This window comes from Martes martes (assembly GCF_963455335.1).
Source record: "Martes martes genome assembly, chromosome: 1".
In the NCBI taxonomy this organism is placed as follows: domain Eukaryota; kingdom Metazoa; phylum Chordata; class Mammalia; order Carnivora; family Mustelidae; genus Martes; species Martes martes.
In genome coordinates, this window is record NC_137888.1 from 206,881,248 (window position 1) to 206,909,071 (window position 27,824).

At 39.0% G+C, this 27,824-nt stretch overlaps 1 protein-coding gene and 1 pseudogene across 2 annotated transcripts; both read left to right on the forward strand.

The window, feature by feature from the left end:
- The first annotated feature begins 3,817 nt into the window (after window positions 1-3,817).
- On the forward strand, window positions 3,818-14,170 carry LOC308352300 (olfactory receptor-like protein OLF4; annotated as a pseudogene). The gene is made up of 3 exons: window positions 3,818-4,754; window positions 5,849-5,922; window positions 13,449-14,170. The product of its transcript is annotated as an olfactory receptor-like protein OLF4 (transcript).
- Window positions 14,171-26,648: 12,478 nt separating this feature from the next.
- LOC308352371 (olfactory receptor 7A5-like) lies at window positions 26,649-27,824 on the forward strand (the record flags this gene model as incomplete). Its single annotated transcript, XM_080818608.1, has 2 exons — window positions 26,649-26,899; window positions 27,161-27,824. 2 exons carry the CDS (start codon window positions 26,649-26,651, stop codon window positions 27,822-27,824), a joined length of 915 nt encoding a protein of 304 aa, XP_080674734.1.

Genomic DNA, 27,824 nt, shown 5'->3' on the forward strand with positions numbered 1-27,824 from the left:
TTCAGGGAAGTGATTCAGACTTCCACAAGGACATCTTCCTGTCAGACACCCTAGCCAGGTGAGTCCAACACCCCAGTGGACTGTGGTTGACAGTCCGAGAATTGAGGCCAAGAATATTGACCCTTATGGTGGGTATTAAGGAGGGCCCATATTGCATGGAGCACTGGGTGTGGTGCATAAAAAATGAATCTTAACACTGGAAAAGTTAAATTAAATTTAAAAAAAGAATATTGACCCCTCATCACCTGAGAGCTGATTCAACTTAGCCCGGAATGAGTGATCACTATGCTTCTTTGTTTACTTGATTAAATAATTAATAATAATAATAAATAATGTATTTATTCAGTGCTAATATCAATTTCACAAATTGACTACTACTCACACTTTTGAAGTTCTTTCATATTCTTTATCACTAAATTACTATTATAGCAATGTTAGAAAAGATAAGTTGACATTGTTATCACACTCAAAGTGTGATTCTAATTGGGTATGGGTTTGTCCCCTGAGGGTCATGGATCACTGTCTGGAGCCAGCTTTGCCTGTTGCACTGGAGAAGTGTGGGTGGAGGACAGGAATGTCTAAACACCCTACAGGACACACTCCAGGGCAGGCTGTGACCAGAGTGTCATGGTGCAGAGACAGAGAAACCCTGAGTTAAAGAATATTAGTATTGGGGGATGCCTGGGTGGCTCCGTTGGTTAAGCGGCTGCCTTTGGCTCAGGTCATGATCCCAGCGTCCTGGGATCGAGTCCCACATCGGGCTCCTTGCTCAGCGGAGAGCCTGCTTCTCCCTCTGCCTCTGCCGCCACTCTGCCTGCCTGTGTGCTCTCTCTCTCTCTCTCTCTCTCTCTGGCAAATAAATAAAATCTTTAAAAAAAAAAAAAAAAAAAGAATATTAGTATTGGGATCACAGCTGCCTTCAGGTTCTACCTTCAGCCTTGTAACACTTTTCTGTCAGCAAATTCACAGTAACCCCTTGGCTACCAGTTTAAAAGTGCCAATCACAAACAATGTAACAGCCCTATAAGTTTGTTCCCCAGGCTGCTGGGTGAAAAAGATGTTTCTTGTTGTTTTCTTAAATTATTCCTCAGTTTCAGCAAACTTCATGTATTTGGTGGCCATTCTGATGGGTTTTTATTATTAAATGTCCATATGTTATTCTATCTCTCCCTCTTTTATTTACTTATTATTATTTTTTTTAGTTTTGAAAGATTTTATTTCATACAGAGAGTGAGTGAGCATGAGCCGGGTGAGGGGCAGAGACAGAGGGAGAGAAGCAGACTCCCCACTGAGCAGGGAACTCTGTATGGGGCTGGATCCCAGGACCCCAGGGTCATGACCTGAGACAAAGGCAGATGCTTAACCAACTGAGCCAACCAGACTCACCCACCCCACCCGCTTTTATTTTTAAAACATCATCACCATTCCAAATTATTTCCTAAGATCAATATGTTTTATTTTTTCTTAATTTAAATTAAATTAGTGAACAAATAGTACACATTTGTTTTTTGGCATAATATTTAATGATTTTTCAATTGACTTTTGGAATGGATTTTGACCATAAAAATTTTACAGTCTTTAAAATATACTTACCTTCTTATTTCTGAGTTTTTTGTTTTATTTAAGTGGTTTTGCCCACCTATAAATTTTATATAGTTTTCTTGAATCTTCTACTATGTTGTATGGTTACACCTACCTTAGGTCATAAACCCTCTGTTTTTCTTTTCTTTTTTTTTGTAAGATCTGAGGGATTTCATATTCTTCCAAATAGATGTCTCTTATGCCATTATTTATTTAATAATTCAACCTTTTCCAATGAAATTGAAATACAACCTTGCCATGTGATAAATGTCCTTATACATTGAATCTTAATTTCTAACTTATTTAACAAATGAAAACTAAGAGTTCTAGGAACATTATATATTATATTCTTTTGTGTTTATGACTTTGGCAACTTAATTATTAATCCATGTTGATATTATTAATGACTGCCATATTATATCCTATTTTATTCATTTTGGTTTTTCATACAAATTCACCTAGGACAGGTGTTTTGAAACACCTCATTTTACACTTTAACCTGGTTTTGTTATCCCTTCATACTTTTCTTTCTATAACTTTTCACATAGTTGGTCTTTTTATGTTAAACACATATATCCACATTACTTAGTGAAAAAAAAAAAACAAAAGTGAACAAGAAGGCAAAGTCCCTGCAGTTTTGAATCATGAATCATAACAGTAAGGGCAGAGCACAATAAAATAAATGTGTGTATGATATGATGCCTGCATACAGAATGATATGAAGCAAATTACTGAGTACAGAAAGATAGAATTGTCATGGTGTGGGCAGGATTTATAGACCAATATCTAGGAACACCGTTGCACATTGGATGAAATCCAGAATGAGGATTAGAGTGTGCCCATTGGGTTTGTCAAAGGAGAGATCAATACTCAAAGCACAAGAATGTCAATAAGAGATGCCACAAAAGAAAAGGAAGAAAGGGGCTAACCTCATCCCCTATCAGATCCCATAGAAATGAATCGGTCAAATAATGATGAAAGAGGTACAGGAGAAATAAGTCTTCCATGTTCAATATAAAAATGCCCAACTTTTGTTGTATTGTGTATACTTTCTTTTGTGAAGTGTTAGAATATCCATTTCTCTTTTTGGGGGGTGTACACAATGAATATATATATATATATATATATATATATATATATATATATATATAAAATTATCCATGGGAGGCTTAAGAATTGGCATTTCTGCACTCTGTAGGGGAAAGATCGGTGACATGGCCTGCTTGGGTTGGATCCATTCCTGGTATAATCAAGGTGGGGGACACTGAGAAAGACAGGGGAATAAAAGAACCCAGGAGGCCATGGTGTTGTGTGTGTGTGTGACTTGCGGAGTGTGAGCAGTCCCCACAACAAGGTGTCACTCCCAAGGTGATACAAGATAGGGACCAAAACTCAATCAAAAGAGGCCACTAAGCAGATGTGGTTCAATTCCTGGAATGCCTTTGCAACACAGTGAATACAGTGGGAGAGGCAGTGTGGACAGGGAAGTCCTTATGCCTTCCAGTTTCAGAGGTAGCAGAGAGGCCATGTCCCTTTTCATCATGTCTGACAGTGTCACTCCTCAGTTTCCCTCCTACTCATTCCCCTTGCAGCACTGACTTTTCTTCTTTGACTTGAACATTGGAAACAAGTACTTTCCTCAGGGCCTTTGCACTGACCATTCCCTCTGCTGGGCATACATTTCCCCTGTAATCACTGATCTGTCTCCATCTCTTACTTAAGATTTGTGTTCCAATGTCATCTTGTTTGCAGAATTGGCTTCAATACCCATGAATATATAACATGGCCCTATTCACTCTCTGCTTCATCCCTGTTTTAGTTCTCTTCACACCACCTGCCACAATCAGAAATATAATTAATTTTCTTATTGGCTAATTTATTCTTTCTCCATCATTGAGTGATAGAAACTTTTTTTTCTCTAGCACACTATACTCCTTGCCTATAGAATGCCTAAAACATTGTCAACACTCAATTTATATTTCTGAAATTTGGGAGCATATTTTAATTAAAACTGTGGAATACACAGCCCTTTGGGGTAAAAGGGATTGGAAGAAAAGTCCTTCACTCTGCTGATACAGGGGATTCACTAAAAGGGACCATATCCACGTACAACATATTGAAGTGAATTTCTAGACTACAAAATATAAAAAGTACCATTTGAAATCTGTGACTAATACATGTTTATATGAGAATTAGTCATTTTATTTGCTTATTTCCTTTAAGTCTCCTCCACCACATGGAACCAGGCAATGATACACAAATTTCAGTGTTTCTTCTTCTCGGATTATCAGAGGACCAAAAACAGCAGTCCCTCATATTTGGGCCTTTCCTCTCCATGTACTTGATCACTGTGTTTGGAAACCTGCTCATCATCCTGGCTGTCAGTTCAAACTCCCATCTTCACACCCCCATGTACTTCTTCCTCTCCAACCTGTCCTTAGTAGACATCTGCTTCACTTCCACCACCATCCCCCATGCTGGTGAATACACAAACACAGAACAAAGTTATAACCTATGCCGGCTGCATCACACAGATTTATTTCTTCATATTCTGCTGTTATAGACTTCTTTATGCTGAGTGTGATGGCTTATGACCAGTTTGTAGCCATTTGTCACCCCCTGAACTACACGGTCATCATGAATCCTCAGTTCTGTGGACTGCTGATTCTGGTATCCTGGATCATCTGTATCCTGAATTCCTTGTTACAAAGTTTAATGATGTTGCGGCTGTCCTTCTGTACACACTTCCAAATCTCCCACTTTTTTTGCGAACTCAATCAGATGATCCAACTTGCCTGTTCTGACACCTTTCTGAATAATGTGGTGATGTATTTTGCAGCTGTCCTGCTGGGTGGTGAATCTTTAGCTGGGATCCTTTACTCTTATGCTAAGATTGTTTCCACCATACATGGATTATCATCAGCCCTGGGCAAATATAAAGCATTTTCCACCTGTGCATTTCACCTCTCAGTTGTCTCCTTATTTTATTGTACAATCCTAGGAGTGTACCTTAGCTCTGCTTCTCCCCAGCACTCCCACACAAATGCAATGGCTTCCGTGATGTATACAGTGCTCACACCCATGCTGAACCCCTTCATCTACAGCCTGAGGAACAAAGACATGAAAAGGGCTCTGAATGCATTCTTTGTGAAGGAGACCCTACATGGAAAATTGTCATAGGACTGAAAATTTGTCTACAATTGCTTGATCTCAGTTTCCTATGAAAAATTTTATTGGACAAATATTTTATTCATTTCCTACTACTATGTAAAATGACTATGTTTTAGCACAGATTTATGTTCTTAGCATTCAGGGGATCAGAAGATAGAAATGGCTTTGAGCTAAAACATTTGCAAGAATTGGTTCATTCTGGAAGCTACAGGGAAGAATCTATTTACTTTTTCAAGCTCATAAAATAGTGTAAAAAATCTAAATATATTTCTGATAATGGAGAAATGCTTCACAATAAGGGACCAAATGACAACTCTTAACTTACAAGTATGATTCCAAATTGTTCAGCAAATATGTCATGAAACTACCATATGTCTTCCTCAAGGTTTATATCAAAAAACTTAAGTTCTGGGGAGCTTGGGCGGCTCAGTGGGTAAAGCCTCTGCCTTCGGCTTGGGTCAAGATCCCAGGACCTGGGATCAAGCCACGCATCAGTCTCTCTGCTCAGCAGGGAGCCTGCTTCCTCCTCTCTCTCTCTCTTTATCTTCCTGCCTCTGTCTGCTTGTGATCTCTATCTGTCAAATAAATAAAGAAAATCTTAAAAAAAAAAACTTAGTTCTTGTTGAAAAGAAATGATGGCAGGACTGTTTTCCACCATAAGTCAACATTTTGGAGATCCAAGGGATCTAATCCAGAGATATTGCTCAGTCCTAGACTTTGGGGAAAAGTTGAAGTCAAGGTTGGGATAAGGTACCAGGGGTCTGAACTCTGGGAGCAGCAGAGTTCTGAGGAAGGAGTAATTAAATTTGGATTCACTCGGTTATACCCTGCTCTGTTGGGAACACACAGTCTCCAGGAAAAGTTTCCTTTGTGTCCACACTAGTGCCCCACAGGGAAATCATGTGCTTAGAGGTTGGAAGAGCAGGAGGTAAATGTGTCTCATGAACAGACAGAGGAAACTCTAAATACCTCCTGTGTAGCTGTCCCTCTGCTGGTGCCACCGTGAGCTGGATGGGACCTGATTGTTGCTTCTGCAATCCTAAGCTTGGCTGGGAAACTAACTCCAGCCTCTTTACTGTTGTATTACCTGGGAGAGTTTAGTCACCATCATCCCCGCTAGAAGGAATTCAGACTACCACATAGACACCCCTCCCTCAGAGTTGTCATCAGGTGAGTCCCAGAGCCTAGCAGGTCCTGCAGGCAAAGGATCAGACACAATCCATGCCTGGTGTGGTGACCTGAGGTCACCTAACAGCCACCAGCCTGATGAAAAACCTAGAGATCTCTATGCTCATTTGCTTGCCTGATGAGCTGATTAATGGATTCAGTGATGATGTTAAAGAAAGAAGAGAACATGGAGTTCTGCAGCACAAGGGTGATTGTTGACAATGAAGTCAGGGGGTGGGAAAATAAAGTACTCCTAGTAAAAATAGAACATAACCAGTGAGTTTTGCAATTAAAAGGAGTAGAAATATTAGGGATGGAGGGATGTCCAGTGAAGTCAGGGCATTCCTTTGTGGCTTTAAATGTGGCATATTGGACTCTGTTTCCATACTGATGAGAAAGATCTAGACCAACTTATTGCTTGCAGATGTGACCTTTCAATAGTAATTCACGAGACATACATTTTTTCAGTGTCTCCTGTTACTCTGGGTATTCACGTGAAAACAATGATCTGACAATGAAAACAATGTGGAAGAGCTTTGTTTTGCAATGATTTCTTTACTCAGGGAGCTGAACATATTTGTGAATTAGTTATTCATTGGTTTACTGTATTGTACATTGTCTCTACCAGGTCTTTGCATTTGTACAGTGGTGTCAAGGGTTTTTTAATTCCTTTTTTTTTTCATTCTTTCAAACAAGGAATTGAGCAGGTTTTAATTTTTATTTTACCAACTTTGCTGTTTGCATTGAGTTCTATTGTGAATGTATATGTGGGGATTTGTTTGTTAGTAGTCTGGGCTCAAATCCATCACTTGGTTATATGGTTTTCACTATATTGCTTTTTTGATTTATTTCTTTTCATTTATTTTCAGTGTAACAGTATTCATTGTTTTTTCACCACACCCAGTGCTCCATGCAATCTGTGCCCTCCCTAATACCCACCACCTGGTTCCCCCAACCTCCCACCCCCCGCCCCTTCAAAACCCTCAGGTTGTTTTTCAGAGTCCGTAGTCTCCCATGGTTCACCTCCCCTTCCAATTTCCAACTCCCTTCTCCTCTCCATTTTCCCATGTCCTCCATGTTATTTGTTATGCTCCACAAATAAATGAAACCATATGATACTTGACTCGCTCTGTTTGACTTATTTCACTCAGCATAATCTCTTCCAGTCCTGTCCATGTTGCTACAAAAGTTGAGTCTTCGTCCTTTCTGATGGAGGCATAATACTCCATAGTGTATATGGACCACATCTTCCTTATCCATTCATCCGTTGAAGGGCATCTTGGTTCTTTCCACAGTTTGGCGACCGTGGCCATTGCTGCTATAAACATGGGGGTACAGATGGCCCTTCTTTTCACTCCATCTGTATCTTTGGGGTAAATACCCGGCAGTGCAATTGCAGGGTCATAGGGAAGATCTATTTTTAATTTCTTGAGGAATCTCCACACTGTTTTCCAAAGTGGCTGCACCAACCTGCATTCCCACCAACAGTGAAAGAGGGTTCCCCTTTCTCCACATCCTCTCCAACACACGTTGTTTCCTGTCTTGCTAATTTTGGCCATTCTAACTGGTGGAAGGTGGTATCTCAATGTGGTTTTGATCTGAATCTCCCTGATGGCTAGTGATGATGAACATTTCTTCATGTGTCCGATAGCCATTTGTATGTCTTCATTGGAGAAGTGTCTGTTCATATCTTCTGCCCATTTTTTAATATGATTGTCTGTTTTGTGTGTGTTGAGTTGGAGGAGTTCTTTATAGATCCTGGATATCAACCTTTTGTCTGTACTGTCATTTGCAAATATCTTCTCCCATTCCGTGGGTTGCCTCTTTGTTTTGTTGACTGTTTCTTTTGCTGTGCAGAAGCTTTTGATCTTGATGAAGTCCCAAAAGTTTGTTTTCGCTTTTGTTTCCTTTGCCTTTGGAGACATATCTTGAAAGAAGTTGCTATGGCTGATATCAAAGAGGTTACTGCCTATGTTCTCCTCGAGGATTCTGATGGATTCCTGTCTCACGTTGAGGTCTTTTATCCATTTAGAGTTTATCTTTGTGTACGGTGTAAGAGAATGGTAGAGTTTCATTCTTCTACATATGGCTGTCCAGTTTTCCCAGCACCATTTATTGAAGAGACTGTCTTTTTTCCACTGGATATTTTTTCCTGTTTTGTCGAAGATTATTTGACCATAGAGTTGAGGGTCCCCAAACCAGGCAAAGACCCTACCAAAAAGGAGAATTTCAGACCAATATCACTGATGAATATGGATGCCAAGATTCTCAACAAGATCCTAGCAAACAGGATCCAACAGCACATTAAAAAGATTATCCACCATGACCAGGTGGGATTCATCCCTGGGTTACAAGGATGGTTCAACATTCGCAAATCAATCAATGTGATAGAACAAATCAATAAGAGAAGAGAGAAGAACCACATGATCCTCTCAATTGATGCAGAAAAAGCTTTTGACAAAATCCAGCATCCGTTCCTGATTAAAACGCTTCAAAGTATAGGGATAGAGGGAACATTCCTGAACTTCATCAAATCTATCTATGAAAGACCCACAGCAAATATCATCTTCAATGGGAAAAAGCTTGCAGCCTTCCCGTTGAGATCAGGAACACGACAAGGATGCCCACTCTCACCACTCTTGTTCAACATTGTATTAGAAGTCCTAGCAACAGCAATCAGACAACAAAGAGAAATAAAATGTATCCAAATTGGCAAGGAAGAAGTCAAACTCTCTCTCTTCGCAGATGACATGATTCTTTATATGGAAAACCCCAAAGACTCCACCCCCAAACTACTAGAACTCATACAGCAATTCAGTAATGTGGCAGGATACAAAGTCAATGTCCAGAAATCAGTGGCTTTCTTATACATTAACAATGAAAATACAGAAAGGCAAATTAGAGAATCGATTCCATTTACTCTAGCACCAAGAACCATAAGATACCTCAGAATAAACCTAACCAAAGAGGTTAAAGATCTGTACTTGAGGAACTACAGAACACTCCTAAAAGAAATTGAAGAAGACACAAAAAGATGGAAGACCATTCCATGCTCTTGGATCGGAAGAATAAACGTCGTTAAAATGTCTATACTGCCCAGAGCAATCTATACTTTTAATGCCATTCCGATCAAAATTCCACCAGTATTTTTCAAAGAGCTGGAGCAAATAATCCTAAAATTTGTATGGAACCAGAAGAGACCCCGAATTGCTAAGGAAATGTTGAAACACAAAAACAAAACTGGCGGCATCACATTACCTGATTTCAAGCTTTACTACAAAGCTGTGATCAGAAAGACAGCATGGTACTGGCATCAAAACAGACACATGGACCAGTGGAACAGAGTAGAGAGCCCAGATATGCTTTTTTGATTTATTATTCATCCTGAAAATTTGAGCTGTCACTGATATTCTTCACTTGCCAATCCTTGTGATAAACAAAAATGAAAATAAATGGTATATTGTACATTGAATGCTAATAAATCACCTCTACACATATTTCTCATTTGTTTTTGCACATCTGTCATTCCCCATGGGTCCTTTTATCTCTCTGTGATGAGATCCATTTCTAAAAGCTGCATCATCTTTGTCCATCATCACTTCTTTACATTTGACTTGAGATTGCCTTTAGCTTCCATAAGTGTATTTTAACCCGTGTATCTTTATGTAAGAAAAAAATTATCACTTAGTGTTTCCTCCCCAGTTGTAAACATCATTCTCTCATATTATTTTATTCCAAGTCTTTAGGCATTAAATCTGGAATTAGTGACTCATCTTGATAGCACACAATTATTCTTTTATGTCTTTATATACATTCATTTTAGACTCTCATATAATTTTGTTTCACAAGTTTTTCGAAAACACTACACTTGACCTAATTTCATTCCTCCTGACAATATTTATTCCTTAAGTGCTTAGTGTTTTTAAAACTTCTATTCCTAGATGATGCACACTTACACGTTCATACACAATACAAATGGATGAGTAGTATCCTGTGCTTATCATAAACGCTCTTCATTTTTAGAGCAGTCTGTTTTTTCTTCATGTTTCCATTCTTTCTTCTCTCTCAGTAATACACCATGGACTTGCCTCAAGTCAACTAGGGTATTGCTGATTCTTTATTTCAGGGTCTGCATAATATTTCATGATGTTGCTGTGCTACTCACACTTTGAAAGTGTTTTCTTTCTCAATATATTGTTATTATGACAATTCTACAAAAATATTCAGAAGTTGTTATGTTAAAAGTCTGTTTCTCCATTAAAGGAAATATTCCCCAGTGGGACACTGAGGAGTCCAGAGTGAGGCAAGGGCTTCTCTGAACATCCTACAAAGTCCAAGACACAGGCCACCACAGAGAACATAGTGGACCAGAATGTCAAAAGTGTCAAGACTGAGAATTTCTGAGCCGAACGATATGTGTATTTTCAAATTTATAGTTGTCTTTAGGTTGTTTTCCCAACATTGTAACAGTTAACATTTCTGCCAACATAATTAGAGAAATTTCTTTTGCTACTTGTTTAAAAATTCCAACCAAATCAGTGCAAGAGATCTTCACATTGTCTCACAGGCTGATGAGTTTGTAAGAGATTTCTTATTGTTTTCTAAAACATTACTAAATTGAGCAAATACTTATGTTCTTGATCACCATGTTCATTATTATATTTTCCTGATTATTATATGTCTATAAACTCTGTGTTTATTCTGCAGTTAGCATCATTTCAAATGCAGTTGACAGACTATTTATTGATTTTGGTGGATATATTATCCATAAAAAGTTTTAAATTTTATTTAGGTAAATATGTCTGTCCATGGGAAGCTTGATAATTGGAATGTCATGTAGCATTTTACATTGTTTATGGGAACAATCAGTGATGGGGACAGCCTGGGTTGCAGTCATTCTAGATTCACCCTGGGACCAGGGGTGGAGAGTCATGGTAAGAACACAGCCTAGGAAGCAATGAATTGAGGTGTATGTAAGTGTGTGTGTGTGTATTGTGTGTGTGTCCTGTGGAGTGAGAAGAGTCCAAGAGCTTGGGTTCACAGTCTAATATATTCCAAGGTGACTCTTATAATACAGAAGTCATAATTCAATCACCAGATGGTATTCAGGAGGGTCTTGATTTCAATTTACAGAAAATCTTTGCAAGTAGATTATAAATACAAGAAGTATATACTGCGAAAAATAAAAAAGAGAAGTATATACTGCGGGTGAGTGACTCCTTTTTCTTGAAATTTAACCAGCTGCAAAGTGACCTACATCTTTAAAATTCCTGACAACATCTCTCATCACTCTCCTGCTTATTCCCCTTAACACACTTACTTCCTTTTTTGGACTTAGTAGCTCAAAACAGTATAATCTCCAGAGCCTCTGCAGAGGCCATTCTCTCTGCCAACACACACTTCCCCAGACAAGCTTGCAGCTCCAGCCCTATCTTCCATGAGGTATCTGTTCAAACGTCACCTTGTTTACCATTCTTGTATGAACACCAACTAAAAAATGGCCTTCCTTTCATCTCTCTCCTTGATACCTACTCTTGTTCTCATCATAACAATGACACCCTCAGATAACATTATTATTATTACTATTACTATTATAATATTATGTTACTCATCATACAGTACGACATTAGTTGTTTTTTTTAATTATGTTATGTTAGTCACCATACAGTATGTCATTAGTTTTTGATGCACTGTTCCAAGATTCATTGCTTACAAATAATACCCAGTGCTCCATGCAATATGTGTCCTTCTTAATACCCACCACCAGGCTAACCCATCCTCCAACCTCCTCACCTCTGAAACCCTTAGTTTGTTTCTTAGAGTCCACAGCCTCTCATGGCTCGGCTCCTCCTCCAGTTACCCCCTTCATTTTTCCCTTCCTTCTCCTAATGTCCTCCATGTTATTCCTTATGTTACACAAGTAAGTGAAACCATATAATAATTGACTTTCTCTGCTTGACTTATTTCACTTAACATAATCTCCTCCAGTCCTATTATGTTGGTACAAAAGCTAGGTATTCATCCTTTCTGATGGCTGCATAATATTGCATTGTGTATGTGGACCACATATTCTTTATCTATTTGTCTGTGGAAGGGCATCTCAGTACTTTCCACAGTTTGGCCTTTGTGAACATTGTTGCTAAAAACACAAGGGTGCATATGGACCTTATTTTCACTACATCTGTATCTTGATGAAGTCCCAAAAGAAAAGACAAGATAAGAACCATATGATCCTCTGTGTATAGCTGTGTATACACAGATTTTTGGGACTTCATTTTGTATAGCTTTTGGGACTTCACCAAGATAAAAACCTTCTGCACAGCAAAGGAAACTCAACAAAACAAAGAGCCAACCCATGGAGTAGGAGGAGATATTTGCAAATGACGCTACAGTTAAAGGGCTGATATATAAGATCTATAAAGAACTTCTCAAACTCAACACCCAAAAAAACAAATAATCAAGTAAAAAAAAAAATGAACAGAAGACATGAACAGACACTTCTCTAAAGAAGACATACAAATGGCTAACAGACACATGAAAAATGTTCAACATCATTAGCCATCAGGGAAACTCAAATCAAAAGTACATTGAGATATCAGGTTACACCAGGTAGAATGGCCAAAATTAACAAGACAGTAATCAACAGGTGTTGGAGATGATATGGAGAAGGGGGAATCCTCCTACACTGTTGATGGGTATGCAATTTCGTACAGACTCTGATATATTATTAGGATTTTTATTTGTCTCTGTTCTTTCTCCATCATTGGATTATAGTGGCTTTTGGTCTTCATAATTCTGTACTCATAGCTAGCCATTGACTGGACCATGTTTGAAACTCAATACATATTCCTCAAATGAAAGATATTCTCAACAAAACAGTAGAATGGATGACTTCTGAGAGGGAAGGTGAGAAATGAGACATAATGCCTAATCAGAGATAAAATGGTAGGGAATCTCTTCAAAGGGGAATGGTCCCTACAGAAGATACTAAAGTTAATTTCTTGACTCTAAGTTATAAATTGTCACATTTAAACCATGTGAAGTATGCTAGTCATGAAAAATTAATGATGTCTCTTTCCTCTTGTTTTTTTTAAAGATTTTATTCATTTATTTATTTATTTGACAGCGACAGAGATCACAAGCAGGCAGAGAGGCAGGCAGAGAGAGAGCAGGAAGCAGACTCCCTGCTGAGCAGAGAGGCCAATGCGGGACTCAATCCCAGGACCCTGAGATCATGACCTTAGCTGAAGGCAGCAGCTTAACCCACTGAGCTACCCAGGTGCCCTCTTTCCTCTTTTCTGGTCATGGTAAGTACAACCACATGCAATCAGTCAATGATCCAAGGATATCAGAATTCTTTCTTCTGGGATTTCCAGAGGGACCAGAACTGTAGCCCCTCATATTTGGGCTCTTCTTCTCCACGTACCTGATCACTGTGTGTGGAAATCTGATCATCATCCTGGTTGCTGTCTCTGACTCCCATCTCTATACCTCCATGTACTTCTTCTTCCCCAACCTGTCCTTTGCAGACATCTGTTTCACCTCCACTACCATCCCCAAGATGCTGTGGAACATCCAGACTCAAACCCAAGTCATTACCTATGCAGGTTGCATTACACAGATGTACTTTTTCATAATCTTTTCAGGGCTGGACATCTATCTTTTGGCTGTGATGGCCTATGACATGTTTGTGGCCATTTGTCACCCCCTGTAGTACATGGTCATCATGAACCCCTGACTCTGTGGACTGTTGGTTCTCATGTCCCGGATCACAAGTGTCGCACACTCCTTGCTACAGACCTCACTGGTGTTGCAGCTATCCTTGTGCACAGAGGTGGAAATACCCCACTTTTTCTGTGAACTCAATCAGATGATCCATCTTGCGATTTCTGACACCTTTTTTAATAATATGGTGATGTACTTTGCAGCTATGCTGCTGGCTGGATCCCTCTCTGGGATCCTTTACTCTTATTCTAAGATAGTTTCCTCCATTCGTAGAATCTCCTCAGGTAAAGGAAAGTATAAAGCTTTTTACACCTGTGCATCTCGCCTCTCTGTTGTCTCATTAACTTTTTGTACAAGCCTAGGAGTGTACCTTAGCTCTGCAGTTACCCAGAACTCCCACACAAGTGCAGTAGCCTCAGTGATATACACTGTGGTCACACCTATGCTGAACCCCTTCATCTACAGCCTGAAGAACAAAGACATAAAGATGGCTCTGAAAAGAATCATTGGTGTTCCAGCAACGTAAGGGCCAATGGTCCTGGGGCTGAAGAAGTGCTCATGATTGCACGGCTCATAGTCTCAGAGCCAAGGACTGTCATTTTTCAATCAGGCTATGGAATTAGAATCTGCTCCTTCTATTTATTTTCTGGAATTTCCATTTGTTTGAATTCACCTTCTCCATATGTTTAAGTACCTCACTATTTTAAAATTCAATTTTATATTTTCAGTGTTCCAAGATTCATCATTTATGCACCACACTCAGTGCTCCATGCAATACGTACCCTCCTTAATACCCACTACCTAGTGGTGGATATTAAGTACCTCACTTTATTAAGCTTTTGCTCTGATGGATAAACTTCCATAGTAAAGTAATCATGAATGCTGTCCCCAAATAGAGGTACAAATGCCTAGAATGGGATTTTCATAATTTCTCTCAGTTCTGCTTGCTTTTGTAATTGTGTCTCTTTGTAGGACTGTATAATGAGCCATTCTGAAAACACATGTCTTCATAAACACCTTTATTATCTTATGATATTTTCTGGTGGGGAGTTGTTCTGACCTATTCTGCACTACTTATAACTCTCTCTACATTTTATTTCTGAAGGTTATCCATGATGTTGTGTGGAGCTGTAGTTCACTTCTTTCTTAAACTAATGCATGACATTTGTTTAATTTATTTATTTAGGTTAATCTTAGAGTTTATGGAAAAAGTAATTTGCCATATTTAAATTTCCTTAATTGAATTTTGCTATTTCTATATCCATATGTGACACTCTGCCTTCTTCCCTGTTATAAGACGTTTCTCCCACCCCCGTCAGGTGTGACTCAGATATAATTGTTTTAAATCCATTATGAATCATATACCATTATAATTTTAAATTCTCATGAATTTATTGGAATATAATTACATACAGTAAACTGCACATATATTAAACGTACAATTTGCTGAATTAAAAGTGTAATACTTGAATTAAGCATACATACTATATGTGTGCATTTTTTAGAACTTGAGAAGAACAGGAAGTTTTATCTGCATTTTTATGTAATTGTTAAAAATGTAATTCACCTGGGGGCGCCTGGATGGCTCAGTGGGTTAAGCCTCTGCCTTCAGCTCAGGTCACGATCTCAGGGTTCTGGGATCAAGCCCTGCATCTGCCTCTCTGCTCAGCAGGGAGCCTGTTTCCCCCTCTCTCTCTACCTGCCTCTATGCCAACTTGTGATATCTCTCTCTGTCAAATAAATAAATAAAATCTTTAAAATAATGTAATTCACCTGGACATCCATTTCCTTATTTCTGAAGGTAATGTGGAACTTGAAATGAAAACTCTGAGGAATAAATAAAATGTTGGATACACATTGTTGAGTCCAAAGAAAAGATTTGAGAGTGAGGAGTGTGTGTATATACATGAGTGTGCACACTCATGCACATCTCTCGAGAAATTTGCAGAATATTGAAATGAAAAGGAATGTTTGCATAAATGTGAAATAGAAATAATGCAGAAATTTTGACACAAATATTTAAAGTGGAATGAATGATTAATGTAAAAAAAGGCAAAAACAAAAACTTTAGGATGGGGCATCTAGGTAGCCAGTCACTGGACATCTGACTCTAGGTTTGCATCAGGTAGTGATCTCCTGGTTGTAGGATCCAATCCCACATCAGTCTCCACGATCAGTGTGGAGTCTGCTTAAGTTTCTCTCTCCCTCTCTCTGCCACTCCCCTCCCCCACTCTCTCTTTCTGAAATTAATAAATCTTTTTTTAATTTATTTTAATTTAATTTTATTTTTATTTCTTTTCAGTGTTCCAGAATTCATTGTTTACCCACCACACCCAGTGCTCCATGCAATGCATACCCTCTCTAATACCCACGACCAGGCTGACCCAACCTCCCACTCCCCTCCCCTCCAAAAGCCTCAGATTGTTTCTCAGCATCCACAGTCTCTCACGGTTCATGAAATAAATAAATCTTTAAAAAGTGAGGGAAACTTAATTTTAATAATGAATTACTTTTCTTATCTTAAAAAGGCCTGAAAGTCAGAACCATATTTATATTTATGCAGTGGGAAATTCTCTGTACCATCTGATGGGGTCAAATATCTCCAAATTAACTCTAATTTCTCTATTTAATGTGGGATTTCAACACAAAATTCCCAAGGGAAGCTAAATGGATGACTTGAGAGGCTCAGACTCAGTTCCTGCAAACTAGGTTACTGGATAAATATCTATATTAGATTCCTGTCACTGTTGTCACAAATTACCTCACTAGTGTCTAAAAACAAATAATTATCTGAAGGTTTTAGAGATCAGAAGCATGAAAAGGGTGTCATTGGGCTAAAATAAAGATGTCTGTGGGACAGAATCCTTCTGGAACTCTGGAGGAGAATATCCTCTTTCCTGCTCTAGTGGCTCCCACATTCCTTGGCTCATGGCCTTTCCTCCATCTGCAAAACCAGCACACCAGTAGTTTCAAGCGTCTCTCTGACTCCATTCTTCTTCCTTGCTTGTCCACATTTAAAGGACCATTGTGATTGTGCTAGTCCAATGTGGATAATCTGGGCTTATCTTTGCAGGATAATGACTAGTAGATTTATTGCATTTGTTATCCTAACTACCCTGCTAAGTAAGCTAACATTTTCAAAAGTTCTTCAGGATGACATTTTTTGGAGTCCCTTCTTTTGCCTACTACAAAATCTTTCTCATATATATTAATTGATACCTCTCAAGAATCTTTTTTTTCTTTCTTTCTTTCTTTCTTTTCCTTTCTTTCTTTATCTTTCGTTCTTTCTCTCCTTATTAATATAATTCTTTATTACTCTCTCTATGTAAATTTCTATTTTACTTTTTATTATGTTCACTTAGCCAGTATAGAGTACATCATAATTTTTTGATGTAGTGTTCAACAATTCATTAGTTGCATATAACACTCTGTGCTCATCCCATCATGTACCCTCCTTAATACCCATCAAGAGCCCTTACATTTAAAAAGTAGAGCATATATGGAGGACAAGGGTAGATGGAGAGGAGAAGGGAGTTGAGGGAAATTGGAAGGGGAGGTGAACCATGAGAGACTATGGACTCTGAAAAACAACCTGAGGGTTTTGAAGGGGCAGGGGGTGGGAGGTTGGGGGAACCAGGTGGTGGGCATTAGGGAGGGCACAGATTGCATGGAGCACTGGGTGTGGTGAAAGAACAATGAATACTGTTACGCTGAAAAGAAATAAAACATTAAAAAAAAAGTAGAGCATAGAATTTTTCACCACCCAAAGAGTTAATGAAAAACTACCCATTTAAAAATATGTACAAGGAATATTCCTGGTGGAGAAGACCTAAAACTACCTACATGTGACTGACTTTGTTCTCAAACTGTGCTCCTCAGAGCAGGACCTGAAGCATCAGCACCACCTGGGAGCTGACGAGGAATGCAGAGGCTCTAGGGTGACCTTGGTGTCTCAGTCAGTTAAGCATCTGACTTTTGGATTCAGCTCAGGTCATGATCTCTGAGTTGTGAGATTGAGTCTCATGTGGGGCTCCATGTTCATCATGGACTCGGCTTGACATTCTCTCTCTCCCTCTCCCTTTGCCCCTCTCCCTGCTCATGCTCTATCTATGAATAAATAAATAAATAAATAAATAAATATAAAATTCATAGTCTCTGGGCCTTTTGGAGACCTCGTGAGTCAGAATTTGCATTTTAACTACAAACTATGGTAATTTGTATGCAGAAGGAAAGTAGAGAAATCTGGTCTAGAATCCTATTTCTCACCTTCTAACTGTTGACACTGGGGCTGGATAATTTGTTGCATGCTGGCCTGTGGGTTACAGGTGTTTGGCAGCAGCTCTTCAGACATGACCAAATATCCCCAATTGAGAACTACCATGCCAGAATTTCAGAACTAATGCATCCTTACCTAATTCTAATAAAGAAATCTAATCCATCCCTTACTTGGTTTATACATTAGAGCAGAACATAAATCCCTCTAAGCCCCATTTCTACAATAGAGAATGGAGTTCATAAAAGTAATCCCTCACAGAATGAACATGTGTCTAAAATAAATTTGACATGCCTTATAATGTGGTAAACTAGGTCGTGGTGTATGAAATGTAAATGTACCTCTTTCAATTAATAAACACTTCATAATAAGGAACCAAATGCCAGTTCTTAACTTGTGATCTAACTATGATATTCTTCATTGTTCTGGCTAAACTATCATGAAGCCAAGGAGTGTAGTAACCAAGATTTTAGAGTAAAGGAAAAAATGTCTCCCCTTTCTTGAGGAAGGAAATATTAATTTTCTAGAGATACCAGTGGTTATGCCCCCACCATAAGCCAATGATTTGAAGACCCAATGGAAAGAGTCAAATGAGTTCCTCAGTATTAGACTTTTGAGAAAAACTTTAAGTCAGGTTGTGATCCTGTGCTGGGAAGTTTAGACCTCTGGAAATGGGAAAATTATTGGAGAAAAATTAATAAAAACTGAATTCACTTGGCATTCGATATAGTCTCCTAGGAACAGAGAATCAGCCAGAAATATCTCCATTCTGTCCAGACCAGTACCCCCAGGAGAAATCATACACTTAAAGGTAGGAGCACCAAGTGGGCTTAATGAGCAGATGTGGGGAGCTGTAAATTCCTCTTCTGCTACAGAATCTCAGTGTGGGCATTTTGGTTGGATGGAACATTGTTGTTGCTTTTGGAGTCCTAAGTCTGGCTGGAAGACCAATGCTTGATGCACTCCTGCTGTTCTGTCTGAAGACAGAGTTTGAGATCCATCATCAACTATCCATGGAAGAATTGTGGCTTGCAAAGGGAAAACTTGCTCTCTGCAGTTCTCATGCAGGTGGGTTCAAGAGCCCAACAGTCACTACAGGAGATGATCAAAGGAAACAGAAACCAAGACTTCTACCTAAGGTCACTGAGAATCCATGTAGCATAGCCATGATGCCATATATCCCAGTAGTTGTTTGCTAGTTTTACCAATAAATTAATGTATTTATGTAGGACGCTAAAAATAAAAGTGAACATTGTGATCAGAAGTGCAAGTAGTAATGTTGATAATTAAATGGAAGCCAGTTAGAAGGAATGGGGAGGCATAAGGTGCTTCCAGTAAAAGTAGAACAAAAGTGCAAGGATCTTATTCATTAACAGGAGTCCACAGATAGGGTATGTGGAAAGATACACAGTGAAGTGAGGTCATGTCCTTTTATGTTAAGATGGGGCATCTTAGACTATGCTTTCACATGGATGAGAAAGATCCTGACCAAAGGATGATTGCAAACACATCCTTAAAATACTGATGCATGAAACATACACACATTTTCTTCTCTCATTCTGGGAATTCACATGAAAAAAATAGTATGTAATAGATGAGAATGGGTATGCTAATGAGATTTACTTTGCATTGTTTTAGAACATGTTGAGGTTGACTGTATTTGCAAGTTTGTTGGTCATTTGGTAAATTTCTGTTAAATATTGCCTATGTGACTCCTTTGCTTTGGATAATGTTATAAGTGTATTTTTATTCCTTTTTAAAATTTTGATCTTTGGAGTGTCTAGCTGGCTCAGCTGGTGGAGCATGAGACTCTATCTTGGGATTGTTAGTTCAAACCCCACACTGGGTGTAGAAATTGCATGAAAGTAAAATCTTTTAAAAATAAAATAAAGTAATTAAATAAATAAATAAAATAAAATGTAGCCCTTTCTATCAAAAAATGGAAGTTTTTATAGAAACTGACTGTTGGCCACTTAATATGTATAAATGTTTTTCTGGGCAATGCAGGAAAGTTTATGAATTTTGCGTGGTCAAGTCTATCAGCAGTCATATTGGGATCTCTCAATTGCTTATTTTTTTTATTGATGTATAATTAACACATAAAATCCTATTAGGTTTGGGTGTACAACAAAATAATTCTATACTTGTATTTCTTCCAAAATGATCACACACTTGTCACCATGCATCGTCACAAAGCTTTTCTTGTGATGAGGGCTTTTAAGGTCTATCCTCCTGGTGGTTTTCTGATCTCTGACTCAGTGTTCTGATCTGTGATTCCGTGTAATCACCACTCTGTACATTCTATCTCATGAATTCCTTTTTTTTTTTCTTTTTCTTTTTCTTTCTGAGAAATTCAAGCAGGCACTTCAGTATTCTTCATGTGTTGGCCCTTGCTATACATGAAAAAGAAACCTCTTCATCCTTAGCAGTGATAAATTACTTTCTACACATATTTCTGACTTGTTTTCACATCTCTAATATTCCTTAGTACCCTTTTTGGTCTTTCGTGATTAGGTCTGTTTCTGAAGGCTGCATCCTTTGGCCCTAATCTGGAAGACATTTTTCTTTACCTTTTGACTAAAGATCACCTTTCCATTCTATAAGCCTATCTGAATCCCTAAGACTTTATGTAACATGAAATTACAACTTAGTTTCACTGTTTTCTCCCCATATTGTTAATGCCCTTCTGTTATATCTTCTTATTTCTGAGCCTTTGGTAATTTAATCTTGAATCAGAATTAGTAACCCATATTGGTGTCTTTAAGTTATTGTTCTTGTAGGTCTTTATATAAGTCAGATTTTCATTCCATTGTGTTCTTTATTTTAGCACAGTTGTTTAGAAACAATAGACTTAACCTAATGTCATTCTCACTGACGTTCTTTGTTCCGTAAGTTTTTAGTTTCTTTTACAACTTCTCTTCCATTTTATGCATGTATACATATTCATGCACTTTCATACAAATGATTCAATAGGACACTATCCACAACATAAATGCTCTTCGTGTCTTAGTACAATCTTTTTTTTCCCCAAACGTGTGTCCATTTTTCCTTCATTCTCAACAATTTCTCATAGAGTTGCCTACAATCAACTCATATAACCTTAGATCCTTATTTCAATGTCTGTGTAACATTCCACAGTGTGGCTGTGCTATTGACCCAATCAGTGGTGGTTCATATTTTTTCTGAAATACTATCGTGTCACTACTACAAAAATAGTTGGGGGTTGTCAAGTTAAAACCAGTCTTCTCAACTAGGGACCATCTTGTCCCTCAGGGAACACTGAAGCAATATCCAGGTAATTCTCACTGTCATACTGGGGAGGGTCACGTGGTGGTCAAGAGTGTTGTTAAACACACTACAGTGCACAGGGAGACTCATCGCAGAGAAGGATCTGGCCCAGAATGTCAGTCAGTGCAGAGACAGAGAAACTCTAAGTTAAAGAATATCTGTATTTTTAATATTTATAGCTGCTTTCAGGTTGTTTCCCCATCATTCCACACTTCTCATTTCTGCCCCCAAAATTAGAAATTGTCCATTTCACTGCCGGTTAGACGTTCCAGCCCCAATCAACCAGGCATGGGCTTTCCCAATTGATGGGTGTGAGAGAGAAACCAAACCTTTCTTGTTTTCTCAAACTATCACTCACCTTTAGAAAGGATTTATATATTGGATCCATCATTATAATTTGTCTATATTTTTCATGCCTATTTTCTACACTTAATAACATCTCAAATGACTTTTACAAAGTTGTTAGCATTCAACTGATTTTTGGTTGGGTATTTTTGACCATAAAAAATTTTAAGTTTTATCAAAATCACAATTAGATACCACCTCACAGCAGTCAGAGTGGCTAAAACCAATAAGTCAGGAAAGGACAGATGCTGGCGAGGATGTGGAGAAAGGGGAACAGTCCTACACTGTTTGTGGGAATGCAAGGTGGGGCCACCACTCTGGAAAACAGCATGGAGGTTTCTCAAAAAGCTGAAAATAGAACTGACTTACAACCCAGCAATTGCACTACTGGGTATTTACCCTAAAGATAAAAATGTAGTGATCCAAAGGGGCACGTGCACCCAAATGTTTATAGCAGCAATGTCCAAAATAGCCAAACTATGGAAAGAACCTAGATGTCCATCAACAGGTGAATTGATAAAGAAGAAGTGGTGTATATGTACAATGGAATAGTATTCAGCCATCAAAAGAAATGAAATCTTGCCATTTGCAACGATGGGGATGGAACTAGAGGATATTATGCTGAGCGAAATAAGTCAATCGGAGAAAGACAACTATCATATGATCTCCCTGATATGAGGAAATGGAGATGCAATGTGGGGGGTTTGGAGGGTAGGAAAAGAAAAAATGAAACAAGATGGGATCAGGAGGGAGACAAACCATAAGAGACTCTTAATCTCACAAAACAAACTGAGGGTTGCTGGGGAGAGGGGGGTCGGAAGAGGGGAGTAGAGTTATGGACATTGGGGAGGGTATGGACATTGGGGAGGGTATGTGCTATTATGAGGCCTGTGAAGTGTGTAAACCTGGTGATTCACAGACCTGTACCCCTGGGACTAATAATACATTATATGTTAATTTTAAAAATACTTAAAAATAAAAAAATAAAAATAAAAATAAAAAAATTAAGTTTTAAGGAGTTATATATGTCTTCCTTTTTTGCTTCTGATTTTCTCACTTTAATCATTATGGTTTTGCCCACTTGTAGATTTCGTATGCACTTTTTCCTATGTTCATCTACAAAGGATTGTTTACTTTTACTCTGGTGTCTTTATCCCTCTGATTTTCTTAAAGGTGGATAAAATAAGGAAACACTTCATTTCCTTCCACACAGCCATTTGTGTCAGCTTTTATTCAACAATCCAGATGGTTCCAATTGAAATGCAACCTTCCCATATGTTAAATGTCCATGTCTACTATAACCTAATTCCTGACTCTGTCAGCAAATTACAGAACACTCACTGTGTGTCAGATTCTAGATAAATTTTATTATATGTTCTCTTATGTCAAGGTCTTCACTAAAGTCACTATTAATTGATGATATTATCCAATGAGTGTGTGGTATATCATGTTCAGTTCAGTTTTTTAAAAACTTTTTGTTATCTTCAGTTAGCCAGTATATAGTACCTCATTAGTTTTTGATGTAGTGTTCAACGATTTATTATTTGTCTATAAGACCCAGTTCTCATCACATTTTTTTTAAGATTTCATTTATTTTATTTGACAGACGGAGATCACAAGTAGGAAAAGAGGCAGGCAGAGAGAGGGGGAAGCAGGCTCCCCAGAGAGCCTGATGCAGGGCTCAATCCCCGGACCCTGGGATCATGACCTGAGCTGGAGACAGAGGCTTAACCCACTGAGCCACCCAGGCGCCCCTCATCACATGTTTTTGATGTTCCTTTTAGTTTCGTTTAATACAATTGTGTAAAATCACTCAAGTTAACAGGTTTAATCTCCTTTGCCATTCTTATTCTATAAGTCTTCATTTCCTTCAATGTGTGTTTATATAAAGACGCATATAATCCCAATGCTTGGGAAAAACAAAGGGAATGATGCACATGAAGTGTCTGCTCACTTGGTAATGCACATACTGACAAAGACAGAGGAGAATAAAATAAAATTGTGTGTGACATAATGACCTCATTGAAAAATCACATGGAGAAGTTATCTTGAGTAAGGATGGATTATTATGGCAGGTATAGAACATATAGAGCAGGATCTGGGGTGAAGACTGGAACCAGGACTAAAGAATGTCCATTGGACTTGTCAAAACCATCAAATCCTAAAGAACAAGAATAACAAGGAAAAGATGTATCACAAGAAAAGTGAGGAAGGGACTCACTTCACCCCCTACCAGGCCAAAGAAACAGCAATTTGTCAAATAAATATGGACTGGCCACCAGGAAAGCAAACCTTCTGCTCCTTGATATTAAAACAGCGCAACTTCCGTTTTACTTTGTATATTTCCTTCTGTGAAGTGTTGGTTTATACCTTTTGCTCATTCTACTCTTGGAGCATTCCATCTATAACATGTTTCACATGAAAATATCACTACTTTTGTCTTTCTGCTCCTGTATTATTTTTTTCTGGGCATCAAGGAGATCTAAGGAGAGCAAGAATGTCACCAGAACCAAAGACATATTTTTCTTCCTCCTGGTTGGTCTTTCGAGGGCTGCCTGTACTGCTAGAGCTGTTTTTCCTCTTATGTCCATGTCATTCTTCTCTTTTCTCTCTGTCTTTACTGAAGAGATTGCCTATGTTTCTTTATTTTTTTATTTTTTTTAAATTAAATGTTTTATTTATTTTCAGTGTAACAGTATTCATTGTTTTTTCACCACACCCAGTGCTCCATGCAATCTGTGCCCTCCCTAATAACCACCTCCTGGTTCCCCCACCCTCCCACCCCGCCCCTTCAAAACCCTCAGGTTGTTTTTCAGAGTCCATAGTCTCTCACGGTTCACCTCCCCTTCCAATGTCCCTCAACTCCCTTCTCCTCTCCATCTACCCTTGTCCTCTATATTATTTGTTATGCTCCACCAATAAGTGAAACCATATGATACTTGACTTTCTCTGTTTGACTTATTTCACTCAGCATAATCTCTTCCAGTCCTGTCCATGTTGCTACAAAAGTTGGGTATTCGTCCTTTCTGATGGAGGCATAATACTCCATAGTGTATATGGACCACATCTTCCTTATCCATTCATCCGTCGAAGGGCATCTTGGTTCTTTCCACAGTTTGGCGACCGTGGCCATTGCTGCTATAAACATTGGGGTACAGATGGCCCTTCTTTTCACTCCATCTGTATCTTTTGGGTAAATACCCAGCAGTGCAATTGCAGGGTCATAGGGAAGATCTATTTTTAATTTCCTGAGGAATCTCCACACTGTTCTCCAAAGTGGCTGCACCAGTTTGCATTCCCACCAACAGTGGAAGAGGGTTCCCCTTTCTCCACATCCTCTCCAACACACGTTGTTTCCTGTCTTGCTAATTTTGGCCATTCTAACTGGTGTAAGGTGGCATCTCAATGTGGTTTTGATTTGAATCTCCCTGATGGCTAATGATGATGAACATTTTTTCATGTGTCTGGTAGCCATTTGTATGTCTTCATTGGAGAAGTGTCTGTTCACATCTTCTGCCCATTTTTTAATATGATCAACTGTTTTGTGTGTGTTGAGTTTGAGGAGTTCTTTATAGATCTTGGATATCAACCTTTTATCTGTACTGTCATTTGCAAATATCTTCTCCCATTCCGTGGGTTGCCTCTTTGTTTTGTTGACTGTTTCTTTTGCTAGGCAGAAGCTTTTGATCTTGGTGAAGTCCCAAAAGTTCATCTTTGCCTTTGTTTCCTTTGCCTTTGGAGACATATCTTGAAATGGTGCTGGGAAAACTGGACAGCTATATGTAGAAGAATGAAACTTGACCATTCTCTTACACCGTACACAAAGATAAACTCGAAATGGATAAAGACCTCAACGTGAGACAGGAATCCATCAGAATCCTCGAGGAGAACATAGGGAGTAACCTCTTTGATATCAGCCACAGCAACTTCTTTCAAGATATGCCTATGTTTCTTTAAATTGATATCAGAAAATGAGCACACCAATAGGCATCCCCAAGTTTATTGTCACTAGAAATTTCTGGGTACCACTTCTACATTCTTTAGGGGAAATATAGTGAGATCTGGTGAGCTTGATGTGTATCTGATGCTGGCCAAACTAGTGTGGCTGGGGGTGAAAAAGACATGACAGTCCGTAGCCCAGGAGGCCATAGAGGGTCATGGTGTGCATGTGTGTGTGTGTTATCAACTGAGGACAGTCCTCATAGCAGGGGTATAAGAGCTCATGTATTCCAAGGTGACTCTTATTGACAGAGGCCAGAACTCAGTAAACAGAAGTACTAATGGGGGTGTCCATTTTGACTCATGGGACATTTTTATAATAAAATTAAGAAAGTCTTGAAAAATTAATAAAGTGACAGGTTCCCATGTCTCGAAGTTTCAGCCATAGTGTGGTGGCTGCTTCATTCCTCAACACACACTGCTACCACCTCTCATCTCTCTCCTTTTTCTCCTTCCTCTTGACACCCTAGTTTTCTTTTGAGCCTTGATTTTCTGAATTGAACAGCTTCCTCAGAGTCTTGACATGGCTGTTGCCCCTGCTGGGTGCACACTTCCTGAGATAACCTCAATCTCCCTTACTATCTCCCTTGAGGTCCTGTTCACATGTTACCTTCTTTGCAGGTTTTGTGAACATCTAGTAAAAAAAAATAACGCCCCATCAAGTCTCTCCTTTATATCTTCTTTCCTTGTCTTCACAGCTTCTGTCACCATCTGGCATGTTATTTGATTATTAGTATTTGCTTATATTCTCTCTTCATCATATGATTATAAGGATGTTGTTTATCAGCACCCTATATCCATTGCCAAAAGGTGCCTGGAACATGTTCAACACTCAGTATACATCCCTTAAAGAGAATGAAACATATTCTCAATGGATCGAGTCTACATTATGTGTGAGAAACAGACTGAGGTGATTACAGTATTCCTGATGTGAATTGGTGCTAGGTATGCCCTAATGGGGATGAGACCACACACACATATTGAAATAATTTCTTGACTCTAAGATATAAGTGGTAGCACTTATGCTAGGTTATAAAAACACTTGTTTGTGTGAAAGTAGTGATTTATTTTTCTATATCCTGGTAGTTACCTCAAGCCCATGGAACCAGGGAACCTTTCAAGAGTTTCAGAGTTTCCTCTTCTGGGATTTTCAGAGGGACCAGAACTGCAGCCCCTCATACTTGGGCCTTTCTTCTCCATGTACCTGATCACTGTGTTTGGAAATCTGCTCATTTTCCTGGCTGTCAGCTCTGACTCCCAACTCCACACTCCCATGTACTTCTTCCTCACCAACCTGTACTTTGTGGACATCTGTTTCACCTCCACCACAATCCCAAAGATGCTGATGAATATATATATTTTTTAAAGATTTTATTTATTTATTTGTCAGAGAGGGAGAGAGAGCGAACGAGCACAGGCAGGCAGAGTGGCAGGCAGAGGCAGAGGGAGAAGCCGGCTCCCTGCTGAGCAAGGAGCCCGATGCGGGACTTGATCCCAGGACGCTGGGATCATGACCTGAGCCGAAGGCAGCCGCCCAACCAACTGAGCCACCCAGGCGTCCGAAGATGCTGATGAATATAAAGACAGAGAGAAAAGTCATTACCTATGCAGGCTGTATTTTTTCCTACTTTTTGCAGGATTGGACAACTACATCCTGACTGTGATGACCTATGACCGATATTTAGCCATCTGTCACTCCCTGCACTATATGATCATCATGAACCCCCAGCACTGTGGGCTGCTGGTCCTCATGTCCTGGATAATGAGCATCTTGCATTCCTTGTTACAGTGCTTAATGGTGTTGTGGCTGTCCTTCTGCACAGTCTTGGAAATACCCTACTTTCCCTGTGAAATTAAACAGGTGGTCCAACTTGCCTGTTCTAACACCTTTCTTAATCATATGATGATGTATTTTGGAGCTGGGCTACTGTTTGGTGAACCTCTTGCTGGGATCCTTTACTCTTATTCTAAGATAATTTCCTGCATACTCGGGGTCTCATCATCTCAGGGTAAGTATAAAGCATTTTCCACCTCTGCACCTCACCTCTCAGTTGTCTCCTTATTTTACTGTATGAGCCTAGGAGTGTACCTTAGCTCTGCTGCTCGCCAGAGCTCACACTCAGGTGCAACAGCTTCAGTGATGTACACAGTGGCCACACCAATGCTGAGCTCCTTCGTCTACAGCCTGAGAAATAAAGATATAAAGAGGGCTCTGAAAAGATTCTTAAGAAAGGAAACTATAAAAGAGCTCATCGTCCTGGGGCTGAAAAAATAA